Source organism: Bos indicus x Bos taurus, chromosome 19 (assembly GCF_003369695.1).
Source record: "Bos indicus x Bos taurus breed Angus x Brahman F1 hybrid chromosome 19, Bos_hybrid_MaternalHap_v2.0, whole genome shotgun sequence".
NCBI lineage: Eukaryota > Metazoa > Chordata > Mammalia > Artiodactyla > Bovidae > Bos > Bos indicus x Bos taurus.
Window position 1 is genome coordinate 22,714,825 of NC_040094.1, and position 26,585 is coordinate 22,741,409.

Sequence of the window (26,585 nt, forward strand, 5' to 3'; positions counted from 1 at the left end):
ACCCCATGGACTCATCTGTCTCATAGACCCACCAGGCTCATCTGTCCATGGGATTCTCCAAGCAAGAATATTGGACTAGATTGCCATGCCCTCCTCCAGGGGATCTTCCCCATCCAGGGAACGAACCCCAATCTCCTGCTTTGCAGGTGGATTCTTTATTGCTGACCCACCAGGGAAGCCCCATTTGTGGTTAAGAAATATCTTTCTGATATCTTCCCATTAACCAGCCTTGAGGGACAGCCTGAAAGGGATTGAAAGGTGGAAGAAGGATGGTCTGTTCAGATGGTTTATATGAGCAGCCAGTGGTGAGAACTTGGAGAGGAGGGGTCACTGAGTTTAACTCCAGTCCCCAAAGGGCACTGTGGCCAAGAAGAATTCCTAGCTGCCAAGTCACTTAAGCCTCTTACAGGATCAAATTCCTCATCCTTAAAATGAAGAAAATGTGAGTCACCAACAAGGTCCTCCCTTGCAGAGAGCATGAGACAGTTGATCAGGCCCTCTCTCCGCAGACAGTGGGACCTCACCAAGGACCCTGGAGAAGGGGTGCAACCAGGTGTGAAGAGGTGGTGAGGCGGGTGAGGCGGGAGCCCTCCCTCTGCCCCACTCCCAATGTCAGCCCAGCCCCGGGTCCCCAGCTCCTTTCTTTTTCTCTTCAGAGGAATTGTTGAGGCCACAAAGAGGAAGCAAAGTGGAGGGTCCTCTTAGACGCCCAGGTCAGCGTCTAAGTCCCCTGCCAGCCCTGGTTTGATTCAGTCACAAGGAGTCACATGGGGGTATCCTCAGCTTTGAAGTCACAGGGGCCTCTAAGCAGAGCCACTTGGAGCTGTCATCCTTGCCCGTGTCTCCCCTGAAAAGCTCTAGTGAGCAGTGGAGAGAAAGCTCTAATGGATCTCAAACACACACACACACACAGTCTCATCCCGTTTTGGATTAAGGAGCTCGGTGATTTTGGACATGTTAATTGTGTGTGTATGCTTAGTCGCTCAGTTGTGTCCGACTCCTTGCGATCCCATGGACTGTAGCCCACCAGGCTCCTCTGTCCATGGGGATTCTCCAGGCAAGAATGCTGGAGTGGGTTGCCATGCCCTCCTCCAGGGGATCTTCCCAACCCAGGGATCGAACCCAAGTCTCCCTCATTGCAGGCGTATTCTTTACCGTTTGAGACACCAGAGAGGCCCGAATTAGTAGTTCAACGCGCTCAATAAATCCAAGGCAGGGACAACCCCGCCGGTTCGCCGACGGCTCCCTTGACACCTGCCCTCGCCGCACGGCCACATCGCCTTTCCCGCACCTTTTCCTTCTCGGTCCCAGGCGCCGCCGTGACCCGGACGGGCAAGACTGCGGAGGGCCGGGCGGCTGAAGGTTGGCTGCGGCCCAGGGCGCCCCCGCGCGCTCCCTCCACGCCGCTCTCGCCTCCCTGGCCTCGCGGCCCCGCGCTCGGGAGCGGAGAGCCTGTGCGGTCTGCGCCGGCGGCGGCGGGAGCTGCGCAACGGGACTGGCCGGGAAGATGCGAGTCGCGCCCACGGCGGCCGCCTACGGGGTGGGCTGCTCTGCAGGCCCGCTCCGCCGGGCGCTCTCGCAGCCTCCCAGCTGCCCGCGCCGCCCAGAGGCGCCCGCGAGGCTCCGCCCCCGCCGCAGCTCTCCAGACGTCGGAGCCCGGGGGCCGCCGGGCACTGAGCCCCGGCCGCAGACCGCGGGCTCCTCGCGTCCTGCCCCCGGGGGCGGACCCAGGGCCCCGAGGCCCCCGCCTCCGCCGCCGCCGGTGGCCGCTGACGTCAGGGAGGCGAAACCCAGAAGAAGAAGAAAAGGGCTCGAGGGCGGAAGGGGAAAAAAACTTTATTATTATTATTTTTTCCCTTATTTTCTATCTGGAGCAGAAGTAAAGAGCAGGCGACTGCGTCAGCGCGGAGAGAGCCGGGCGCGACCCCAACCCGCTGCGCGCGGAGGCGCTGGGCCCCGGAGGCCCGAAGGGGCGCCCGGCATGTGGGACCCCCAGGACTTTGAGCGCCACTGGCGGGCCGAGTTCCCTGGGGAGGAGGTGCCCGTTATGCAGCTGGACTCGGTGCTGGACATGGAACGCGAGCTGGAGCGCAGCAAACTCAAACTGAAGTGGCTGCAACAGGTGCTGGCCGAGGAGAAGTTCAAAGCCGTCTACCTGCAGGCGGCCCTGGAGAAGCGGGACCTCGGCTGCGGGCGCCCGGGGGGCGGACTCGGCGACTGCGGGGGGGCCTCCGCGGAGGAGCCGGCGCCGGCCCGACCGGAGCGGGAGCCGCCGCCGCGGCCGCAGCGCGAGGAGAAGGGCGCAGCGGGTGGCGGTGATGGAGACCCCCGGGGCCCCTCGCTCCCCGACCCGGCGGTGGCCGCCAATACCGAGAGCCCCCCCTACGCGTGCCTGGACCTTCCCACGTGGCCCGGGGCGGCGGGGGCCGGGGGCGCGGTGCGCAGCCTGACCGCCGCCATCCACCAGCAGCTCCTGCAGCCTCGCCTCCTCTTCAGGCCCCGGGAGGACTGCGCGCCCCCAGGCCACCATGGCACGGCTCCCGGCGCCCGGAGAGAGGAGCGGTCAGCCGGGCTCCGCGCGGGGCGGGGCTCGGAGGAGGGCGAGGCGGACGCCGCCTCGGGCGCGGACGATGGGGGCGACAGCAGTGACCACGATTTCGAGATGGTGGATCTGAACGAGAAATTCGCCCTCAGCCAGTTGCTTGTGGCCCCTTGCCGGCCCGGGACCTGCGATGAGGCCGAAAAGCCGGCGCGGGCGTACGGTTCCCATCGCTGGATGCACCTGATCCTCGGGGGCCGGCGGCAGGTGCGCGGGAGTCGGGACCTGGAGCAACTGGAGGCAGAGGCCAAGGACGGGCGGGGCTCGCCCCCAGCGGCAGAGGAGCCCCCCCGGCGTCGGGCTCGCGAGCACCTCCCCCAGTGGCGGCGCAAGAGGTTCCTAGGGCTGCCCGAGCGGGACTCGCCCAGCCACAGCTCGCCCGAGAGGGGCAGTGACTGCAGCCGCAACAGCTCCGACCACGAGGACGGCTCCTTTGCAGGTAGGCGCACCCCTGTGTGCATCCTCGCCTCTTGTATCCTGTATCTTGAATCTCCCACCCCTTCCTGGCACACCCTGATGGTCCTGTTTGGCCTCAGGCGCCTGAGCAGAAGGGAGACATGATTTACGTGTGTACCTTGAAGGCACTTGTAGAACTTAAAAATGATGGTGCAAAGTGGATTTCGGTTGGGCGAGTTTGAGAAAATAAACATTATGACGATGACAGGGGATGAAAAGATGATGCCCTCGACCACACCGTGGGAGGAATCTTTCACTTGGGGCCTCAGCCTTTCTACTTCATTGCAGCATCACCGCCACCCCCACCTCCAACTCATCCTCGCAGGTCGGCTAGGTTCCCCGGCGCCACAACTGATATCCTTCCCTGCACAGACTCCAGCGGTTCCCATTTCCCTAGATTCCTCGATATGGAAGTCTCAAACTTCCACTTAATTTTCTGAACGGCTCTCGCATCTTCTCCAGCCTGTAGCTTGTGTTCTGGCCAAAATGAAGGAAGCTCTCACGTTGGGAAAGGTCCATTATACCCTCAGCACCCCCTTCCTTTGCTGACTGTCTCCTTCCTAGAAGGCAGCGCCTGGTCTGTCAGCTTCCTAGGAGCCTGAGTGGGAAGGGGAGGGCTTAGAATCATAGAGTTTTTGAGCTGGCGGAATGGGCAGAGATCATGCCTACAGCCGGGCCTTCCTTTGATAACGGAGGAAACCTAAGCTCAGAAAGATTAAGTGCTTGCTGGAGCCAGCTGGGACCTCCCCTGGGGCCTCCTGTCATTTTCTTGTTTCTCCTCATATCTGCCCTGTCTTCTGAGGACAGGACCTGAGCTTAGCCATCTTGTGGTGGAATCCCCTTTCAGTGGTCAGCACGGTGCCTTGCATATCAGTTCAGTTCAGTCGCTCAGTCGTGTCCGACCCTTTGCGACCCCATGAATCGCAGCACGCCAGGCCTCCCTGTCTGTCACCAACTCCCGGAGTTTACCCAAACTCATGTCCATCGAGTCGGTGATGCCATCCAGCCATCTCATCCTCTGTCGTCCCCTTCTCCTCCTGCCCCCAATCCCTCCCAGCATCAGGGTCTTTTGCTCAATACGTATTTATTGAATAAATGGATGATTGCATTGAATTGAATGCAGTCTCCTGCCCACCCAGCTCCCCACAGGTCAGGAATGGGAAAGGGGCCCAAGAGGAAAAGACAGATAGGAATGTGGGCTGTCCTGTGACCAATCCTCTGCTGCCCCAGGGACTGTCAGAGTCTCCTCAGCCATAGGGAAAGCATAAACTGTCCTCTGGTTGGGTCAAGCCAGGAACTTAAGATGTTTTCCCTGTTCAGTGAAGGATTAAAAAAAAAAAAGAAGAAATCACTGATGCTGGGATTCTTCCAAAATCTCCATTATTAGATCTTATCTGGGTGAGCTTGCATTTGAATGAAAAACTGTCCACTTTGCTAAAAGCACATTTGGAAGGGCCATCAAGTCATCTGTTGTGATCAATTATGCTTATTCATTAGCAGAGATTGGCTGCTTCTCCCATAGGCAATGCTTTTGCTGCCCATGCTAGTCACATTTTTATGTGCCCCCTTTAACTTAGAGTCTGAAGATTTCATTCTAGTGCCAAGTTCCAAATGCCCTCCATAGAGACTACCCAAGGGGCCCAGGGCCGCTTTAGAGCTGGCTGCAATCCCGTCTCCCCGCAGACCCACATCAATCAGTCTGCCAGGTGTGCCTGATGCACTGCTTTTCCCCCAGGTAGTGGTTTGATTTCTGTTCTCTCCTCTCTCCTTAAGAGCACTCTAGCACATAGAGCACCTTGATTCAGGTTGGGAACTAATTCCCTCTGCCCTAACGATTTACAAGAGGTGGTCTCTCTGGGTGGACCACCACCACCACCACCAACAAAATTTCCCTTCCTCTGAATTGAGGACTCCAGCCAGGGCACATGTCTGGCACTCATGGCATTGGCTCATGGTGCCTGAGCTGGTTTTCAGGCTCCATTCCAGGATCCTTCTGCAGGGCAGGCTTGTGTAGGGAGCCCTTGGAAAGCTGCGTGTGGGGGCGCTGCCTCGTGTCTCCCAAACCTCCCCAGTGAGGAAGCGAATAGAGGTGGACATGCATATTCATACAGGCATGCAAAACATCCATGCACTCCTATAACAGGTATACACACGTGCACATGGTCACATACGAGTGTCACGTGCACAGAGTCTAGGCAGAAGAGCCTTCAGACATACAGAGGGCGCTGGAGTGGAGAGGTTAGAGGACAGGCTTTTCCAGCTGTGGGTGACAGCCAGCCCACTGGAATCAGCATGATGGGGAGAGAAAGCGTCATAGGCCTCCTCTGGCTGCCTGCCCTTGGCCTTCCCTGCTTCACTTCTCTCCATAGCTCTTGCCAAATTACCATCTCAGATGCTACAATTTTGCACATGGATCTTATTCATTCTCTCTCTCTGGTAAAATGCAAGCTCCAAAGGGCAAAGATTTTTATCTCTTATCCACTGACATAGCCCCAAAGCCTAAGAGTGTCTAACACATAATAGGTGTTCCATAAATATTTGTTGAGTGATAGTTTTGTTTTGTTTTTTTTAATGGAATGGAATAGAATGGAAAACATCAGAGTGCATTGCACACAGTAATGGTGAGTGGTAGTCTGCTTTAAAACTTTGTTTCGGTTCTGTATACTTGTGAATGTATACTGGCTGCTGATGTAGAATGTATTTCATGCTAAGGGCTGGTTCTAAAGATTTGAAAATGCTGATAAAGACCATGGGCTCTGAAGCTAGACTGCTTGTATGACCTTGGGAGAAGTTATTTGAATTTTCTGTGTTTTGGTTTTCTCATCAGTTAAATGGGACTAATAAACACAGGTGACATCATACCATTGATATGAAGAATAAATGGGATATCATTTCTAGAGGGCTTTGAACAGGGCCTGGCAATAGTAAGTACCCATAGTGTTAACAAACTACAACTAACTACAACTCTGGGTCGTTTTCTTTGAGTCAGTGCTTCAGAGCTTTCCACTCTCAGATCATTCTGGATCACGGGTGGTTTGGGTTTTTGTGTTTTTTTTTTTTTTCCTAGCCAGGCTCTGACTCTTTCTAGAACCTTCCAGAAGCAGGGTAGGACCCAGGGCAGGGTGGTGATCTTGGCTTATGAGGCTCTGTGGCTGGATTGGCCCTTAAGCTCCTCCCTCTCCACCAGGAAGCATGCCCATTGTCACTACTCAGAGAGCCTCACCCCATCGGGTTTTATTGCACAATTCAGGCTTTGCTTTCCTCTCAGAGTTTCAAGGAGAGAGAGCATGTGAGACCTCACATAAAAAGGCCCAAAGGCAGAAGTGCCTTCCTCCTTAGAAAAGGGTCGTTTTCTCTTAGCTGAGCTGCAGACCCCCATACCAAGACACATTTGAGTTTGTTCTACACATAATAGACAAATCAGGGTTTGAGTTAGAATTCCAGTTCTTCTTTCTTTATTTTTTAAAAGTGTTTATTTATTTGGCTGCCACAGGTCTTAGTTGCAGTGCATGGCAAGGCGGATTCTTACCCCCTGGACCATCAGGGAAATCCCTAGAATACCAGTTCTTTTAGTATCTTCCAGTTAGCGTCTTATTGCCCTGTTGGTACTGAGGCCATGGATGGCATGAATGAAGGCGGCAATGCGAACTGGGTGGGGCTGGGGGCTGCAGAGCTAGAATCAGCCGTGTTGGGTCACATGTGCTGTGAAGACAGACCCACCTGTGTGCTCAGGCTCAGCCCCGCAGCAGGCGTGAGGCCGTGAACGAGCCGCTGGCCTTTCTACATCTCAGTCTCTATTAACAGAAATAACAAGAAAAGCTAACACTTCCTGAGGACTTGCTTTGTGCCTGTTCCTGTTCTAAGCATTTTACACGTGTTAACTCATGTATACCACACACCAGTTTCATAAGACGGGCCCTACTACTGTTTCCATTTTATGTATGAGAAGCATGAGGCTCAGAGGGCTTAAATAAACCTGCCCAAGGTTACCCAGCTTGGGTACCTTGGTAACCCACAAGGTTACCCTAAGTGGCACTTAGGATTTGAACGCATGCAGTCTGACTTGCAAGTCTGTGCCTTTAAACACCAAGCTATACTGCCTCTAATGATAGCACTTACATCTCAGGGTAGTTATGAAAATGACGTACAATAAAATACTTAAAGAGCTGACGACTTTATTCACACACTGACCTTTAAATGCATATGTGTGTATATATGTGTATTCATATATTATTTTGTCACTAAAGTCCCAACAGACCCCAGTTCATCTGCTGAGGTCAACCATGAGGGTTGCCGCTTGCCCATGGGACTCCTTGTGGCCTTGGCCTCACAGGTGAGCGGTCTGCCTGCTGGATTTTAGGTCTCCCCGCCTCAGCTGGGAGCTCTTGGGCTCCCAACAACTGGCCAGCCACATGTGGAGGCCCTGGTATTTTCACTTTCATGTTGGCATGCTTCTGTATCACCCCTGCTATCTGCACCCTGGGTGACATGTCCTTTTTCAAAGTTTATGTGTCCCTTCTGTAGACTATGGTGTCCCCTCTGCCACACGTGGACCAAAGTGCACTCTCCCAGCAAAAGCCCACGTTGACTGGCAGCGCCATTCATCTGGTATTCTGATCATCATTCAGATGATGAAGTAAATATCATTAATATTTTAAATTGGTAGCTTTTTTTTTTTTTTTGCTTGCATTAAACTTGGCTTAGTGGAGGACAAACAGTCTTATTTTTGCCAGCCCTCAAAAATCCTTCGTTCATTTACTCATCCATTCCACTCAACAAGGATTTATCTGAGTCTTGCTTTGTGCCGGGTCTGTGTTAAGGGTCAAGACTGCAAAAATCGGTGACCTACCCTCAAGGTTCTCGTTGGCCTTTTTGCTTCTAGGGTAGAAACTTTTTTGCTTCTTTTTAGATAAAGGAACAACTTTCCAGTAGGTAACTTGTTAAATCCTGAAATGAGTGACTAAGTAAGGCCTGTCATTTAGAACCTCAGTGACATGCAAGGGCCTCAAATGAGAAAGGATCTTAGATTTGGTCTGAGAGTCTTCCTGCGCCTCCTCAGTCATATGAGGATCCTCGAGCCCTAAAAATAATAACCTCAGGGTCACACGGTCATGACCCTCAAGCAGAGTCTAGGAGCCAGATCGGGGCTCTTTCCATTGTAGCCGACGGTCTTTTCTTTCTTGGGATTTTAAGCCGAGAACGCTTAAGATGTGAGTCCTGTCGAAATCATAGTAACAGGCGCAGCAGACTGTCTCATTTAACCTCATTTAGTGGGTGGAAGTTATTCTTCCCACTCTGTAGATGAATATGTGGAGGCTGGGAGAGGTGAAGACATTTACCCAGCCTCAAACAGCTTGTAGTGGAGACAGCATGGAACTTGGATCAGTCTTACAAAGCTGACACTTTCTAGCTTCCAATATGTAAGGCTTTCCTGAGCCTGGTGTAGATTTCCAGATTTCTCTACTTGGGAGGCCCTGGCATTAGATTCTGCCAGGCTACCAAGGGAGACTTTTTATTCTTAATCTTCATGGGAAATATATTTCCTACTAGGTACTCATGTTACCTAGTTTATTTGTAACCTGATGGATTATTTTCTCTCTTCCCGTTAGTGACTAACGAGATTTTTGCTTCAGGAAGAAATTCTTGTGTTCGGTGGCTGTGTCTGAATGTCTTAACTCAAAATTTTCAGCCTTAGATGTGATAAAGTAATTTTTTCCCCCTATTCTCTGTTGTGGAGAGATATTAAAAAAACTGTTAGAGATATAGGAGCTGGTGGCTGGCTACAATTCATTCATAACCGAAGTGATGCGGATGCCATCACTGTTTGCTTGGTTTTCTAATGCATGTTCCACCATCTTAGCGCTGTCTACATTTCATGAACACCAGCCAGCCAGGCAGGTGTGGGTGAGCTTGTTAGCAATGTCTTCCTCCTCTACAAGTAGTAAATGCACCCAAGCCTGAAAACTTTTGCATTCCTCTGATCTGTTTTTCTTCTGATGAAGAGTCTATTCACAAAGCAGTGGGCTCTGTATTTAACTCTGCATCTTTGTGTATGTGTGTGTTGTTGTTTTTAATTAATTTATTTGGCTGAGTTGGTTCTTAATTGTAGCATGCAAGATCTTTTAGTCGCAGTGTGTGGGATCTAGCGTCCCTATCAGGGATCAAACCCAGGCCCCCTGCACTAGGAGCTCAGAGCCTTAACCACTGGACCACCAGGGAAGTCTCTGGATCTTTGTGTTTTGAACTCAGGATCTTCATACCTTTTCCTGGCTTTGAAAGAATGGTGCAAACACTTTCCGCCTCTGAAGAATGGGCTGGATGTTGCCTAGCTTGCAGGGTTGTATGGCTTCCCTCGGACAAGTTACTGACTCTCTCTAAGCCCCAATCCCTTGTCTGCCAAGTGGAGGTGATAATGATAAGACTATATGATACTCTTGTCATGAAGCCACAGTCAGATAATGTGTGTAGAGTCCATACGCACACAACAGGGCACATAAGTGTTTAATAAATCTTAGATGGTGTTATTGTTACTGTCTTAAGTCCAGGAATTTTCAGTCGGCTGACCCAGGCCACAGCTCACACTTATATTTCTTCATGGAACGAAGTTCCCCAAGCCTCTTCATCTGCCTCTTTCTCTCCTTTCTTACCTCGCTCCAGGTCCAATGATGTTTTGCTCCTTCAGAGGGAGCAAATCTGTGGTCCCTAATCCTTCCCCAATCAAGCCCTGTCTCCACTGCAAAACCATCATCTGTCTTCTCCTTACTTCCTGTTCTCTAGCCTCTTGGCTTCAGCCAGTGCTCATTCTTGTCAGTGTCTTTTCCAGTGCTTTTTCTGGCATTTGAGATGCCCTCCCTCCTTTTCTTCCCCAGTTGTGAGTCTTTCCTTTAAGGCCTGGCTTTTTCTGTGGAAACTTGTATTAGTTAAGGTATGGGTTTGCTGCATTCAACAAAACCCCCAAAAAGCAAGATAGAGGTTTCTTTATCTCTCATATAAAGGAATTCTAGAGGCAGACAGTCCAGGGAGAGAATGGCGAGCCTATAATTGTCAGGAATCTACGTTTCTTTTTGCTTTTCTGTTTCAAGGTTCCTCATGGTCCAGAATAGCTACTGGAAATCCAGCCATCACATTCTTGTTTCAGACATGAATTAGAAGAAAGGGGAAAAGGACATAAGACTGAGTAGCAGCTGTTGGTCTGCCTTTTAAGACACTTTCCTAGAAGCTTCTCTTGACGGTTTTTGTTTAGAGTTCACTAGCCATCTCTAGCTACAAGGGAGGCTGGGAAATGTAGTATTTTATCTGGGCATATGGCCACCTCAAATAAAATAGGGTCTCTGTTGCAAGGAAAAATGGGAGAATTGATATTGAGTAGGCAACTAGCAGCTTCTGGCACAAGCCTTTTCCAAGTACTCCAACCCATCTTGTGGTTCCTCGAGTGAGCCCCATACTTACACAGTCGTTTTATTATTGTACCATCTATTGATTCATTGACCCAGTGAACAAATAACAACGGAACCACTGCTCTGTGCAAGGCACGATGCCTTTATATGTTTACTGTAAAGTGTTGCTCTCAAACTAAGAGGTTAGCTGGCTCCTCAAAAGCAGGGATCATGGCTTATCCTTTTTCTCCCTCACAACAGTATCTATCTTTCACAAGGTTGGGTGCACAGCAGGTACTTGATAAGTTGTTTAGTCACTAAGTCATGTCCGACTCTTTTGTCATCCCATGAACTGTAGCCCGCCAGGCTCCTCTGTCCATGGGATTTCCCAGGCAAGAATACTGGAGTGGGTTACCATTTCCTTCTCTAGGGGATCTTCCCTTGATAAGTAGCCGGTTGATTTTCTAAGAGTCACAAAGGAGAAGCTCAGTGGAGACTTAAATTCCAGCGTGGTACTGTGCCCGACGATTCTGGTTATGTAAGATTTGTTTTGGGTTCAGTCTGGTTTTGAGGAACCATAGCAAGAGTGGGACCTAGGTCACCTCTAACCATCAGGGCTGGGTGTTGTGGCCACACAGACTTGACCAGGTGTTGGGGTGGATTTGGCTATTTAGGAAACGATTCTGTTTGGATTCTAAACTAGAATTATAGGCAGAAATGTCGGTGCCTGACCGACTTTCTTTACCACTGCTCTGTCTGTGTAGCTGTTTTTTCCATTGCGTGAATTGCTCGCTATTTCTGCACTGCGGAGCTGCAGAGTAAATCTGCAGTCTTTCTGCAGTGAGCAGAGCTTTGGTTCGTGTTCCTGTCTTCCCATTTGATCCCTGCTCTTGTCTGCCTGAGATAAGACTGTCTGAAGGGAGGTTGCCTAGAGCTTATGTCACGTCTTGCGGCTGCTGCAAAAATGATTGTTTTAAAAATTTTATTGGCACTTAGGAAGAAAGAAACTAGAAGATATTTTGCTTCTACTACCTGCACGGCACTGTGTTAGATGCTTAACCTACGTGATCACATTTAATATTCAGAACAGTCTACTGTTCTTTTCTTACTATAAAAGAGGTAATACTGTTCTCTGTTTTGCAGTTGAGGAAACAGACCTGTTAACCAACAAGCCCAAGTTTGCTTAGGGCTAAGTGGTGGGACTGTTTATTCTCCCATCCGAATAATTAGCTAATTGATTACTTTTATTGAGAGAGAATTCACATGCCATAAAATTCACCTGTTTAAAATGGACAGTCAAGTTTTGTACTGTATTCGCCAAGTTGTGTAATCGTCACTCTGTACTTCTAGACCATTCCCACCAGTCAAGTGGGACTGTTTTGAGTCCAGGCTTCTCCTACAACTGTGCCATTTCATCTTCTAATTTGCCACATGCAGTGATTTAAAATAACTAGACCGGATTTGGGGCAACATCAGGGCTAGTTTGGGTGAGATATGTACGTAAAAAGAGCATCGCCTGTTAAGTCGCTTTCTTTCCATTACTGTAGCAGTCCTGGTGTCCCTTTGAATTGCTGCAGAGTGGGGCTGGCTTTAATTTCTCTGGGCCCCATCCCTGCTTGTGTTGCCTGAACTTGGAGCAGGGGGCAGAAAATCCCTCATTCCTGCCCTGGGAATGTGATTGACATGGTGAGAGGCACCCTTATACTGACCTGTATCTTATTTGTCGCTGTAGCCCCAGAATGTCATAGTTCTTGACATATAGGAGGTGCTTATAAATGTTCATGAATATGCAGAGGTTTATTCCATTACCTCTAATCTAAATCACTGCCATAACTTATTGTTCTGCCCTTAGCCTTTCTCCTCCAGCCCCAGTTATCTTCTGCGTTAAAGACAAAGTGATTATTCTAGCCCCTAAATCGAATGAGATTAGACAGACTGAAGTGATCATACTAGCTGTCTGGCCCTTTAAAAGACTTTCCCCCAAGTCCTACCTAGCAACTGCTACTTTCGTGCTATTGGCCAACACTGAGTAGTATGGCCTGAGCTGCCAGGAGGGCTTAGAGAATCACGAATTTTCAGTCTTCAGCGTCTATAGTAAAGAATGTTAAGGGAGAAGGGGAACTGTGAATGGCTTTTGGAAAACCAGTGCAGTGTTGGCCCCACAATCCTTGCCTGAACTTGCACATTCATTTGAACAGTTATAAAATGGATTAAAATGGTTTGCCTCTCTGTTCCCCTGCTGGATTTCAAGTCCGTAAATTGTGTACATTAGATCATCATTTTAGAAAATTCTAGTATTCCTGCCTCTAACACAATGCTGGCATATTGTATTTAATGAACAATAAGAGAAAGACTGTGGGCTTCCTTGGTAGCTCAGTGATAAAGAATCTATCTGCCAATGCAGGAGACAGGAGTTCAATCTGTGAGTTGGGAAGATCCCCTGGGGAAGGAAAGGGCAACCCATCCAGTATTCTTGCCTGGGAAATCCCATGGACAGAGGAGTTTGGTGGGCTACAGTCCATAGGGTCGTAAAAGAGTTAGACATGACTTAGCGACTAAACAACAAGAGAAAGATTGTTTATTTTTCAAGTAAGAATTTCATGGACAGACTATTGGGGTCTTTAGCATTTAACACCTTTTTCATTTTCTCTGCCTCTTCTTCTTTACTTCCCCTTCTCCTCTTCTTTTTTTTTTTGGACAAGTAGGACCAATCGGGGACATATTCTAGAGCTTATGATTCTCAAGGGCTGTGTTGTGCTTTTCTTCCTGAAGCCATTTTCAAACATCATCATTTCAAACATCAGCCATTTCAAACACGCCCCAGGGAGATTTTGAAATGTGCCCTCCGGCTTGCTACCATATCCATCCTACCTATTGAGAATTTGCCATTTTGCATCCCTCTTTCTGATAGAGTGTGTTGTTTCTTGAAGGTGGTCAGTGCAATACTTCAGATCTGCCCAACTAGGCCTTCCCCAGCTAATGAAGATCTGTGCTTGTCATTAAGACCATAAACTAAATATTTAGATTCTCCTTTGCTGTCTAGGAACACGGTAGGTAGGATTATATTCATGATTCCCTTCAAAATGAGTAGGACTGTTTGCCTAGTTCTAACCAGTGAGTTTGAATGGAAATGATGTGTGCAACCTCCAAAGCAGAGCATTTAGTGTTGGAGTGAGACTCTTCAGAGCACTCTTTTTCATTGGCTACTGCAATATATGCTGTTCCAAACAGTAGCAATTCCGTTATCCTGGGTCTTAGAGAGAGGGCAATACAGAGCAGAGCTCCTATTCAACCCTCAGTGGACATATCCTAGAGTGAGAAATAAACCATTGTTATCTTAAGCCACTGAAATGTTTGGTGCTATTTGTTACTGCAGCATTACCTCATTTATCTTGGCTGATACAAACACCTGACTTATATTCATACAGAAGAATGTCTCCCTGAGCCTCAAAAATCAAAGTAATGTCCTGGAAATCTCCAAGTTCCCTTCTCACTAAGGCCAAGTGGTAACCATAGCTGTTTGTTTATATATTTGAGAGGGTGGGTCTCAAAAGTGTGAAAAACAATGTCAGAAATGGCTGAACATTTGTTTCATTCAGTGATTTGCTAGAAGGATTTATAAGACTCAGGCTTCCCTGATAGCTCAGTAAGTAAAGGATCCACCTGCAATGCAGGAGACCCCAGTTCAATTCCTGGGTCAGGAAGATCCGGTGGAGAAGGGATAGGCTACCCACTCCAGTATTCTTGGGCTTCCCTTGTGGCTCAGCTGGTAAAGAATCTGCCTACAATGCAGGAGCCCTGGGTTCAATCTCTGGGTTGGGAAGATCCTCTGGAGAAGGGATAGGCTACCCACTCCAGTATTCTGGCCTGGAGAATTAGGGTCACAAAGAGTCGGACACGACTGAGCGACTGAACTGAACTGAACTGAAGAGTTGGACATGACTGAGTGACTTTCATTTTCACTTTATAAGACTCAGTAGCAGACTGTACTCATGACTAAGATTTTTTTTACAGAGGATTCAGAGAAAAAGCAAGAAAAAAAATGTGTGTATCAACAGACTCCAGAGAGGTCCAGCACAGGCCTTTGATGCCCTTCCTTGTCTGAGGCCGTGTTGGAATGTTCTAACAGCAAACTATTAATATGAAGACGTGTGGAATATCTTCCCTCAAAGCACTCTGTTTGAATCTCAGGTTTGAATTTTTTTTTTTTTACCATAAAGAATAGATTACCTCTATGCAAATTATTTTATTTGATTGACAGAATAAAACATAGTTTATGGCAATAATATTTTATCCTAGTATTTACTCAAATAAACAACCCAACTTTACACCTAGAGGAGTTAGAAAAAGAAGAACAAACGAAACCTGAAGTTAATGGAAGTAAAGAAATAATAAAGATCAGAACAGAAATAAATGAAATATAGAATTACATTAATTCTATAATAAATATAGAATTAATTCTGTATGGAATTAAATTATAGAAGTAGAAAAGATCAATGAAACTAAGACCAAATTCTTTGAATAGATAAACAAAACTGAAAAAGCTTTAGCCAGACTCATCAAAGGAAAAAGAGGACCCAAATAAGTAAAATCAGAAATGAAGACAGAGAAGTTACAGCCAATACCAGAGAAAATACGAAGGATCACAAGAGATTATTGTGAATAATTATGCACTGACAAAATGGAAAACTTAGAAGAAATAGATGAATTCCTAAAAACATACACTATCCATGATTGAATCAGGAAGAAATACAAAATATGAACAGACTACTACCTGTAAAGAAATTAAATCAGTGATTAAAAACAACAACAACAAAAAGCTCTCAATAAACAAAAGTCCAGAACCAGGAAGCTTCATAGGTGAATTCTACCAAACATTTAAGGAATTGACATGTACCCTTCTCAAAGTGAGGGCTTCCCTGGTAGCTCAGCTGATAAAGAATCCGCCTGCAATGTGGGAGACCTGGGTTTGATCCCTGGGTTGGGAAGATCCCCTGGAGAAGGGATAGGCTACCCACTCCAGTGTTCTGGCCTGGAGAATTCCATGGACTGTATAGTCCATGGGGTCACAAAGAGCTGGACACAACTGAGTGACTTTCACTTCACTTCTCAGAGTATTCGAAAAATTTAAGAAGCAACACTTCTGAACTCATTCGATGAGGTCAGCATCACCCTGATACTAAAACCAGATGAAGATACCATAAGAAAAAGAAAATTATAGGCCAGTATTATTGATGAACATAGATGCAAAAGTCCTCAACAAAATATTAGCAAACCAAATTCAACAGTACATTAGAAGGATGGTACACCATGATCAAGTGGCATTTATCCCAAGGTAGCCAGAATGATTTAATACCTGCAAATCAGTCAATATGATGAACCATATTAACAAATTAAAAAATAAAAATTATATGATCATCTCAATAGATGCAGAAAAAAGCTTTTGATAAAATTCAACATCCATTTATGGTAAAAGATGTCAATGTAGTTAGTATAGAGTGAACATACCTCAACATAATAGAGACCATTTATGACAAACCTATAGCCAGCATTGTACTCAAAGCTTAAAAGATTTCCTCTGAGATCAGGAACAAGACAAAGATGCCCATTCTTACCACTTTTATTCAACATAGTATTAGAAGTCATAACCATAGCAATCAGACAAGAAAAAGAAGTGAATCCAGATTGGAAAAGAAGTGAAACTGTCACTTTTTACAGATGACACGATACTATATAGAGAGAAAATCCTAAAGATACCACCAAAAAACTATTAGAATAAAAGTTTTGAGGCTTTTTATGAGGAACTGGTCACATGGGCATATTTGGCTAAACAGCCAATCATGGCAACCAAATAGGGACCCTTGAAATGTAGCTAGATTGCATTACCAATCTTGATATTTGTGCACTGCTGACAAGCATGGTCCGTTGCTCCAGATGCAAAATCATGAAAAGGACACTAGAAGTTTAAAACCATGTGGATTATGCATGTGTGATCAGTCATGTCCACCACAGTGTCATTGTTCTAGTAGAATATTAACTTATTTGTGACAATGGAATGCACAGGGATTTTGCACATTTGGAATTAGCATGACACTCAGAAAAGTTCCAGAAGTACAATGCAATTTTCTGGCATCTTTGTCTGTTGATTAGATTTGGGGGGCCTTCCTCACAACCTACTCAACCACTTATACTATTATTTCAAATCATAAAGAATAGACTTTTTGAAACTATCAGTCTGTAATTTGGGAATACCTGAGTATAATGATATTGTTTTGCCATTCTGAGTGTTTAGTAGAAGTATATATTACACACATACTTTAATCAATACAGCCCCATGAGGCTAAGTATTATTATTCTTATTCTATAATAATAATGTCTAGAAACATTGAGTCACTCAATGAGTGACTTACCCAATGAGTCACTCAGCTAATAAGGAACAGGGTTACGATTAGAGCCCAGCTCTTTCTGGAGTCAAAGTTAGTCTACTCCATCTCGCCACTAAATCTTCATCTTTCCAGGCTACAGCTACTCATTTCTAAAATAAGGTGATTGGACTAGATGATGTTCCAGGCCTAATTTCATGAACACTAGTAAATTAGATGGGCTAGGACTCTGTACCAATGGTTTTAAGAGCTTGGCTTTGAATCAGAAGAACCTATTTTGGATCCAAGCTGTAGGCTGCTTATTATTTTGTGCCCTTAACCAAATTACTTCATTTTTCTATGAACCTATTTTCTTTTCTGTACAACAGAGATAATCATATCTCACCTGATGTTATAAAGATTAAATGAAATAATATACAGAAAATATGTAGCATAGGGTCTGGCATACAAGAAGCTCTGCATAAATGTACAGTCACTGGTATGGTGCTCAGGAGCATGCGGTCTAGGACCACAATGCTTGGGCTTGAATCCCAAGTTTGCCACTTAACTGCTGTGTGACTTTGAGCTAACTGAAATTTTTGGGGCCTTAGTTTCCTTATCTTGAAGAATGATAATAATATGATGAATACCTAATTAAATTGGTATGAGGATGAAATAACCTGATATATAAAGCACTTAGCACCTGACATGTAGTAAACAGTATATGTTGGCGAATTTTATTATTATCATCATCACAGACATTACTGGTTTGGCCACGCGCATGAAATATGTGCATGAAATAGATGGTAAGGGGATCGTGCTCATCTTGTTGCCTGGTCATATCCTTAATTGAAACCCGAGGCTCCTGGAAATCCTGCAGTTTGAATAATCCAAGAGCTGAAGCAGTGGAGCGTCCAATTACGGATGCTTCACAGCTGCAGGCCGGGGAGGAAGGTGAGGGCTCAGCACTGTCGAGCTGAGGTTGTGGTCCTATTAGAAGAAAGCCCTGCTTTGTATGCAGCTGCCTTGCCTTCAGTTTGGCTGCATAATTGTGCCTTTTTGTTTTATTTTAAAGCATCTCGAGGAATTCAGAGCCCTTTCCCGCTGACAGTCAGCCGAGAAGGCCACAGAGTGTCACGTCTCTAACGAGCCTCTCGGCCACTCTGATGGCTCCGTGGAGGCAGCCAGGCGGGGAGCGTGCACACAGGCCCGTGCCCGCAGCCACAGGCTCCCTTTGAGCCCAGGCCACCATGCTGGACTTCATTATGGGGCTCCCCATGCACCCCCAGGACCCCCCACGCCTGTCCTCATTGTCTCAGAAGGGCATGGTGTTCTTCCTGAATGCCGGGCTTGTTGGTAACCTTTGTGGGCTGGCAGTGAGAAAACAGAAATTAATTATTCATATCAGTGGGCCTGAAGGAGCTGTTGTTTGCAGAGTTGACGCTTCTTCTGGCTTCCAGACCCAGAATTCCCCAGGGGCCTTTGGACAAGCGGTAGACAGTGTGGTCCTTGGAGACAGCTGTTCTGAAAGCAGGAATGGCAAGTGGCTGGCCTGGCCCCGGGCTACATGCAGTCTGTTGATATGCTTTGTTTGGGCTGAAGGGGGTTAAAATTTTTTTTAATTGGGAGATTTCACATAAAATTTGGATTTTCTGAGTTTTCTTGAAAGATAGGAAGGTCGACAATACGTGTGAGCGGCACTGAGTAGCTGACCCCTTGAGACTGGACATGATTTCACTGATTGTCTCAGCTTCATCCACCTTTATCCACCCACATTGTGAGATGTGTGTGTATTGTGTGAACAGAGCTGCCTGGCCTTGCATCCTGCCTCTGCCACTTACTACCTGTGTGACTTTAGGCAAATTATTTAACCTCTACGGGCCTCAGTTTCCACATCTGCTAAATGGGGGTTATAATTGTTTACCTCACAAATCTGTGAGAACTAAGTGAGTTAGAATAAGTGCTTAGAATAGAGTGTGCTTGTTACATAATAAGAACGACCTAGGTGTTCATATACGCTAGTATGACACTACATACCTGCCGAGCATTTTAGACATTTGAGATGATAATCAGTTTTCCATAGAAGAAAAAATTGTATTTATTACCTAGTGTGCCTCTTAACTCACTAATAAGTGTTTCCTCCCTCTTCCAGTCCCCAGTCTCAGCACCTTGGAATTAACATGCCCACTCTAACAAAATGCGTGCCTAGTCGCTCAGTCATGTCTGACTCTGTGACCCCATGGGCTGTAGCTCGCCAGGCTCCTCTGTCCATTCTTTTCCAGGCAAGAATACTGGAGTGGGTTGCCATGTCCTCCTCCAGAGGATCTTCCCCTGGGATCAAACCCACGTCTCCTGCATCTCCTGCATTGGTGGGCGGACTCTCTACCACTGTGCCACCTGGGAAGCCCCTCTGTGATGAAGTATCAGCGGCTTAACAGGCTAAGTGTAGTGTCTGCACGTGTTCCTGGTGGGCTGGCTTGCTTCATGGTATTGCTGAGAATCCAGGCTTCCGTACCCCCTTGGATCTACCCTCCTCTGGATCCCTGTCATTCTCAGTCATCAGAGGGCACTTGGCGGCAAGAGAGTGAAGGCACACTTGCTTCTTAACTCTCTCAGCCCGGAACAGATGCCCATTTCTTCTGTTTATGTTCCACTCGCAAAGATGAAGCACGGGCCCTCTTAGATGCAGGGGTCCTGGCACGTGTAGCCCCTGGTTGAGTAGTTGGTCCCCAGCAACAGCCTTACTCTGGGGAGGGGACTGGGGCAGGAATCTCTGGTGGACCCTCACTTGTCTTTGCCACCAGGATCTTATTAAATAAGCCTCCAAATCGACATCTCCTTGGGCCTCTTTTCTTCCATTTCACCTATGAAATGTCTGCAAGGGTGAGTGCATTGTTTTGGGGGTTTTTTGATGGGGGGAAGAAGGAGAGAAACAACTTTTTTTTTTCATTTTATGCTTCAAATTCACACAGACTATGAAAGCACTGATTTAGGATATCAGAATTAGATTTGAGCAGTTGTATTTCACCCGTGTTACTTATTTGGAAAGAAATAGAACTTAGGCATTGTGCTTACATATATATTGAAATAGCTGCCCAAGTAATGGGGAAAAAGACATTTACAATCAGAATTTTTATTTTCAAATCTTAAGTCTCTCTTTGCTTCAAGTTAATTGTACACATTTAGCATTTAGCCTTGTTAAGGTAGGTAACTTAAAACTTAAGGCAGGACTTGCCTGGTGGCACAGTGGCAGGGAATCCACCTGCCAATGCAGTGGGCACAGGTTTGATCCCTGGTCAGCGGAGATTCCACATGCTGAGGAGCAGCTAAGCCCGTGCACCACAACTGCTGAACCTGCATGCTGTAACCACTGAAGCCCACATACCTAGAGCCTGTGTTCTGCTACAAGAGGAGCTCAAGCACTGCAGCAAAGAGTAGCCCCCGACTGACACAACTGGAGAAAGCCCGCGCCAAGCAACGAAGGCCTAGCACGGCCGAAAAAAACAACTGAAAGGGAAAGAGAAAGAGCAATAAAATAAACAGTAAAATATACTAGTATCATAAATTCTAAATATTGATGAAAGCCAAAATAAATGTTTAGGTTGGAGCAGTTCTCTAATACCTAATGGATTAGGACCGAAAAAAAAAAAGAGAGGAAAAAAAAGAAGCCCCCATAGAGCATTTCACACTTCCTCAAAATAGAATCTTACATTGATGCCTTTTTTTTAAACCAGTTTCTTTAGAGCCACACAGCCTGTCATCTTTAAAGACACGCAGTCACTGTGGGGTTAATACAGTGTCTCTGCCAGTATAGAAGAACTTCTTCTGAGTTAGGAATGATCTTCAACCTCTGAAGCCTTAATTCAGACTAAATAATATCTGCTTAGGCACCTGCAGCAGGGTCATCTTCCTGCTGTTAAGTCCCACCTTGATGGACAGCTGTCTCTAATGCTGAATCACAGCCTCTGGGTGAGTTGATTGCAGGCACCACGTGGAAAGAAAACTCAGAATCTGCAGTTTTTCCTCTGACCACTTCCTGTCTGATCCAACTCCCACCCTGAGCACATTACAAAATCCAGAGGTTTTAGAAACTGAAAAGTGGAAATAGCCAGCTTTCTCCCTTGGTACCTGGGCTGTAGTTTGGGACCATGTCTTAAAGAAAGATCCATTAGAAAAAACTGTGGCTCTGTCTCATGGTCAGAGGGGCTGATGCTCCGTGACTCCATTCCAGAATAGGCTGGGGAATTTCACAGTCCTTTCGCTGTTTGGTGAAAATAATCTCCGGAGTCCAAACTCTGGTCCCAGATATGGCTCCTACCCCAGGACTTGCTTTCACACCTCAATTTAAGACTTGTTTCATTCTGCCTCTTACTATGGTAACTTCAGTGACACCCCTACCTCACAAGGCTTGCTGAAGGTAGGAACTGTCTTCTAGGGATAAACAGGGTGGGCTCTGGAGTCAGATTTACTAGCTGTGAGGATCTTTAAAAGTTATTTCACCTCTGTGCCTAGTGAGCGCTCAGTAAATAACTCATATTATTATTTGTCCTCTGTTATCCTAGCATTGGCCACTGCCTTATGCATCCTACCTGCTTGTCACGTGTTTGCTGATTAACTTGAAAGAATAATTAAGGAAATTACTAAACTATCATTCTTCTACTTCTGGAATCATCTAGATAAAGTACTGACTGCAACTCAGAATTCTCTTCAGGAAAACTTTAAAAAGACAGATTGCTGTTGCCACATCCCATTGAAGTGGAATCCTAGTGGACAAAACCTGGAATCTGAATTTTAACAGGTCCAGGGGGATTCTCAGTAGCCAGCCCGGCTCCCCAGAGTCCGGGAGGCTTTGCTGGGTGCTTAATATGAGGTGGTGGTCAATGCCTGGTGTTTTTTGTTGTTGTTTTTTGATGTGCATTTTTATAGTTTTATTGAAAAGAAAATTTATTACAATTACCCCCAGATATGAAAAGGCTATCTAAATTATATATATATTTTTTTCAAAAAGTTTATTGTGGTAAACTACACATAACAAAATTTATCATTTTTAACCATTTTAAGTGTACCATTCAGTAGTATTAAGTACACTCATAACATTTTGCAGCCATGACCACCATGTATCTGTAATTCTTTTCATCTTATAAAACTGAAGCTCTGTACCCATAAAACACTAACTCTCCACCCCCTACTTTCCACTGGCTCTGGCAACCACCATTCAACTTTCTGTCTCTAGAAATTTGTCTGCTCTGTGAGTACCTCCTAGAAGTGGAATCATATAGTATTTGTCTTTTTGTGACTGGCTTATTTCACTTAGTGCAGTGTCCTCAAGGTTCATCCATGCTGTAGCAGATGGCAGAATTTCCTTCCTTTTTATGGCTGAATTATATTCCAGTACACACCACAGTTTGTTTATCCATTCACCTATCAGTGGACACTTGGGTTGCTTCCATGTTTTAGCTACTGTGAATAATGCTGCTGTGAAATTGGCATACAGGTCTTTTTGAGACCCTGCTTTCAATTCTTTTGTGTGTATACTCGGAGTTGAATTTGCTGGTTCATGTCTGGTGAGGCTGTTTCTGTCCATACAGCCCAAAGGTTGACATTAAATAGGAAGCCAAAAAAAAAAAATCTCCAGTTTACTTAAGAACTTTAGATGCTTCTAAGCAAAAGGAGGGGAAAAAAAGCCCTTTTAAGTTTGTGTGAGTAGATAAAGAATTGCCAGACAGTTGATAAAATAATCCATTTGTTTTTGGAGCCAGCAGGCAGTCAGAGGGAGGAAGCAGCCTAAGGTGACCTTTGGCCTGAAGGCAAACACAGCAGCAGAAAGCTGAGTGAGACCTGGGCAGTGGTACAGAGAAATCCATTGAGATCTGGCCAGGTGTGCTTTGGATCGTGTAGGTAACCCTCTTGCTGCCCTGAGATAACGATCATGGGGTTTGAAGGTATCAGGTATCAGGTGTGACTGTGAACTCATTCATTCTTCCTGCTGAGCTCCAGAAAGAAGAGTACTGAGGGAGGGTCACATCTTTCCAGCCAGGTGACACACGACAGTCCCAACACAGGCAGGCTGAATTTCTGCCTTTCCGAATTCCATTACTTTCTGTCTCTCTCAAAGAGATCAGCCTTCACTGATTTAGATTTCGGTGGCATGAAATACATGTGTGTGTGTGTGGTCTTTGGAAGCAGGGACCAGTGTGGTATTAACATGACAGTTTTGCTGTGATGTGTAAATTTGCTGAGTTTATCAATAGCAGACCTGGTGGACTTTGATAAATGGTACGCTTTCTGGTATTTTTTTGAAAGTCACTGTGAGAACATGGAGTACTTATAACCTCTACACCCATCAATAAAAAGGTCAATAAAATACCTTCACTCTAATTTTCAGTGTCTATGAGGTATCTAAATCACCAAGTATTAGAGGGTTAAAAGAGAAGAATTTGGACAATAAAACACTACCTACTTCAAAACAGGTTCCCAAGAGTAAAGCATTGTGTGTCTGATTTTTTTGGCTATGAGAGATCAATTCTGGGCTATCATAAACTCCTATCTAGGAGAAAGGGAGACAGGCACCAATAAAGCAACTTTATGGACACCTGAATTGTGCCAAGCAGTGAACCAGGAGGGGTTCAAACCTCTGCTTCAAGGGCCTTCAATCTCCCTGTGGAACTAGGCTGGTAAGCTGGTTTTCACCACCTAAATGTATAGACAGTAGAGATCCATGCTATGGGCTTGCCATCTTCAGCTGCCTCATAAGACCCAAGGTAGGTCTCTCCAAACTGTTGGCAGCCAGTGCTGTTCAAATACTAACCACATCTTCGCTGGTTGACCAGTAGTTATGAAACTGGTAGCACCTGCTCCGCAATGCTGAGGGCACATCCCCTGGTACTTTTGCTTCTTTCTTCAGCTCCGGTGCCCATGAGCCTACCAGCAGGAAGTCCTCCCAGATCCTCGAAGCTCTCCTTTACAGAGTCAAAGAGGGAGCCGTCCTTGGTGCTGGTACACCCAAGTGGGCAGAGGACGTGGGTCTCCTTAACCAGAAGGACTTCTCACTTCACAGGCCAGCAGATGCCCCTGGGACACAGAGGTGGCGTGGGAATGCACTGACCAAGACCCCACACAGGCTGCTGCTATTCTTGGGGAGGAGAATGTCCATCCCTCCACGCTGAGCTCAGCTGGGGAGCTCCTGATGCCTTCGTCCTTCAGGTCCCAGGCAGAGCTGCTTCCCATGTGTCAGTCTGCCTGGGGAGGCCAGACGGGACAAGTTCTAGCCTCCACCACTACTTCCTTTCCATCCCTGGGGACCCTTAGAGGGTCAGGCAACTTCTCTTTTCAAACCCAGGCAGGCCTCTGATAATCTCTTTCCTAGACTGTAGCAGGGAGGCCCGTCTCTGAAGTCGGTGGCTCCAAAGTGGTTGATCTTCCAAGAGAGGCTGCCCAAGGAATGATAAGGTTATAAGGTCTGTGATTCCAAGAGTGTTTTTTCCCCAGCACCTCTCTTACTGGAGAAAAGGCAACAGGACAGATCTCATCCTTAGTGGGGTATCCCAATTTCTGCTACTCCAAACAACGCCACAGTGGAAAACCATGAATGGTATACAGTCCGTGGGTACACCTGCGTGAATATTTCTCTAGAAAATAGACAGGGAATTGCAAAGTTGAAAAATATTTGCATTTAAAATATTCATAGTTAGGACTTCCCTGCTGATCTAGTGGTTAAGAATCCACCTTCCAATGCACGGGAGGCAGGTTCAATCCGCAGTAGGGACACTAAGATCCCTCGTGTGTGTGCTCATGCCACAGAGCAACTAAGCCTACGCACCACAACTAGAGAGAAGCCAGAGGGCTGCAACTAAGACCCGAAGCAGTCAAATAAATAAATAAACAATTTTTAAAAGAAATAGCTTAAGAAGATGATGCAAATCACCTAAGCTTTTGCATATGATAAGTTTGCAGGAAGAAAGCCTGGCTTGCTGCATGACTCTACCCCTTCCCCCATTATCCTCTATGCATAACTTAAGGTATAAAAACTACTTTGGAAAATAAAGTGCGGGCCTTGTTCACCAAAAAAAAAAAAAGAAATAGCTTAAAATATTAAAAAATAAGTAAAAACGTTCAGTTCAGTTCAGTCACTCAGTCGTGTCCGACTCTTCGCGACCCCGTGAATCGCAGCACGCCAGGCCTCCCTGTCCATCACCAACTCCCAGAGTTTGCTCAAACTCATGTCCATTGAGTTGGTGATGCCATGGAGCCATCTCATCCTCTGTTGTCCCCTTCTCCTCCTGCCCCCAATCCCTCCCAGCATCAGGGTCTTTTCCAATGAGTCAACTCTTCGAATGAGGTGGCCAAAGTATTGGAGTTTCAGCTTTAGCATCAGTCCTTCCAGTGAACACCCAGGACTGATCTCCTTTAGAATGGACTGGTTGGATCTCCTTGCAGTCCAAGGGACTCTCAAGAGTTCTCTCCAACACCACAGTTCAAAAACATCAATTCTTCGGCGCTTAGCTTTTTTCACAGTCCAACTCTCACATCCATACATGACCACTGGAAAAACCATAGCCTTTACTAGACGGACCTTTGTTGGCAACGTAATGTTTCTGCTTTTTAATATGCTGTCTATTCTTATTTCCTCTTCTTTGTTACATTCAAAAAAGAAAAAAAATGAGTCTTGCTCAGTGATGTATTTCTTACAAACTCAAAATGGGTCTGAGGGAGTCCCAAGAGACACTGGGGTCTCTCAGCTCAGCTGTACTGTCCTCTGGCAGCTGTCTTCTGGGAGACCTGAGTGGGCAGGACCTAGGTGTATAATTTGAATTTCAGGCCACCCACATCTGGATTTCAGATCTTCCCTTTTGCTAGGACGTGTTAATAAGCCATCCTTGAAGTGCCTCCAGGAAAAGTTTCTGGTGCTGGGGACTCTTAACACTTTCCCCAAGTGCCCTGGGGGAGTCCTGGAGACCCTGAATGTGGCTTCAGCTGGGAAGAGCTGGAGGCGAGGTAGAGAAGAAATGGGGCCGGCCTGGCGCCTTGGGCAGGTGGACCTGTGCCTTCTCCCTCACTTCCGCTCTGCTCCAGGGATTTCCCCAATGGACCCAGCACCAAGTCCAGAAAATGAAAACTCTTTAACCTATGTATTTATTTTAAAGACAGAATAAAGGCTGGAGCTGGTTTCACCTCCCCCTGTCACTTCTGCCGCTTCCTGCTGTTTGGCCTAGGCGTGTCAAGACCCACAACAAATACTACACCCTCGGTTTTGGGGAGAGCCTAGGCCTTCCTTCACCACCACCCCCCAAATGCTGAGGCCCCCAGAGCATTGTGGCATCTGGCTTCCTGCGAGAATTCATTTGCATCGCAATTAACTGCGTAGACCTCGGAAACCCAGGCCGCCTCGCCTACCCGGCTCCTCCTTGAGCTGCAGGCCACCAAGGGGTTTCTGATTTGATGTCAATTAGTCATGCGTGCAAGCGGGGGCAGCGCTGGTTGCCGGTTAGGTTTAGCTGCCGGTGCTCAATTTCACATTTAAATGCCGCAGCCCCCGTCACATGACCCGGAGCCTGCGGCCCCGCCCCCTGGAGGCTGGCGGAGAGCCCTGCTAGGGTCAGAAGCCCCATGCGAGGGGCGCTTCCCCAGGATCCTCTCCATTAGTTCATGTGACCTAATGGAGAAGCTGGTGGCAAGGGGAGCGGAATTTACCATTGCTGCAGGCGTCTGGGGCCGCCTCCTTTAAATGAGAGAGCCATTAATCTTCAAGCCAACTGTTTTCCAGCCACCGTGATTCTAAACCCTAAACCTAGG

At 46.7% G+C, this 26,585-nt stretch overlaps 1 protein-coding gene across 1 annotated transcript in view; it reads left to right on the forward strand.

The window, feature by feature from the left end:
• The first annotated feature begins 1,868 nt into the window (after window positions 1-1,868).
• Window positions 1,869-26,585, forward strand: part of ABR (ABR, RhoGEF and GTPase activating protein) — a 187,977-nt gene continuing 163,260 nt past the window's right edge. The window contains exon 1 of the mRNA XM_027518042.1: window positions 1,869-3,038. Coding sequence (XP_027373843.1) covers window positions 1,982-3,038 — 1,057 coding nt within the window. The 5' untranslated portion in view covers window positions 1,869-1,981. The remainder of the gene's footprint in view (window positions 3,039-26,585) is intronic.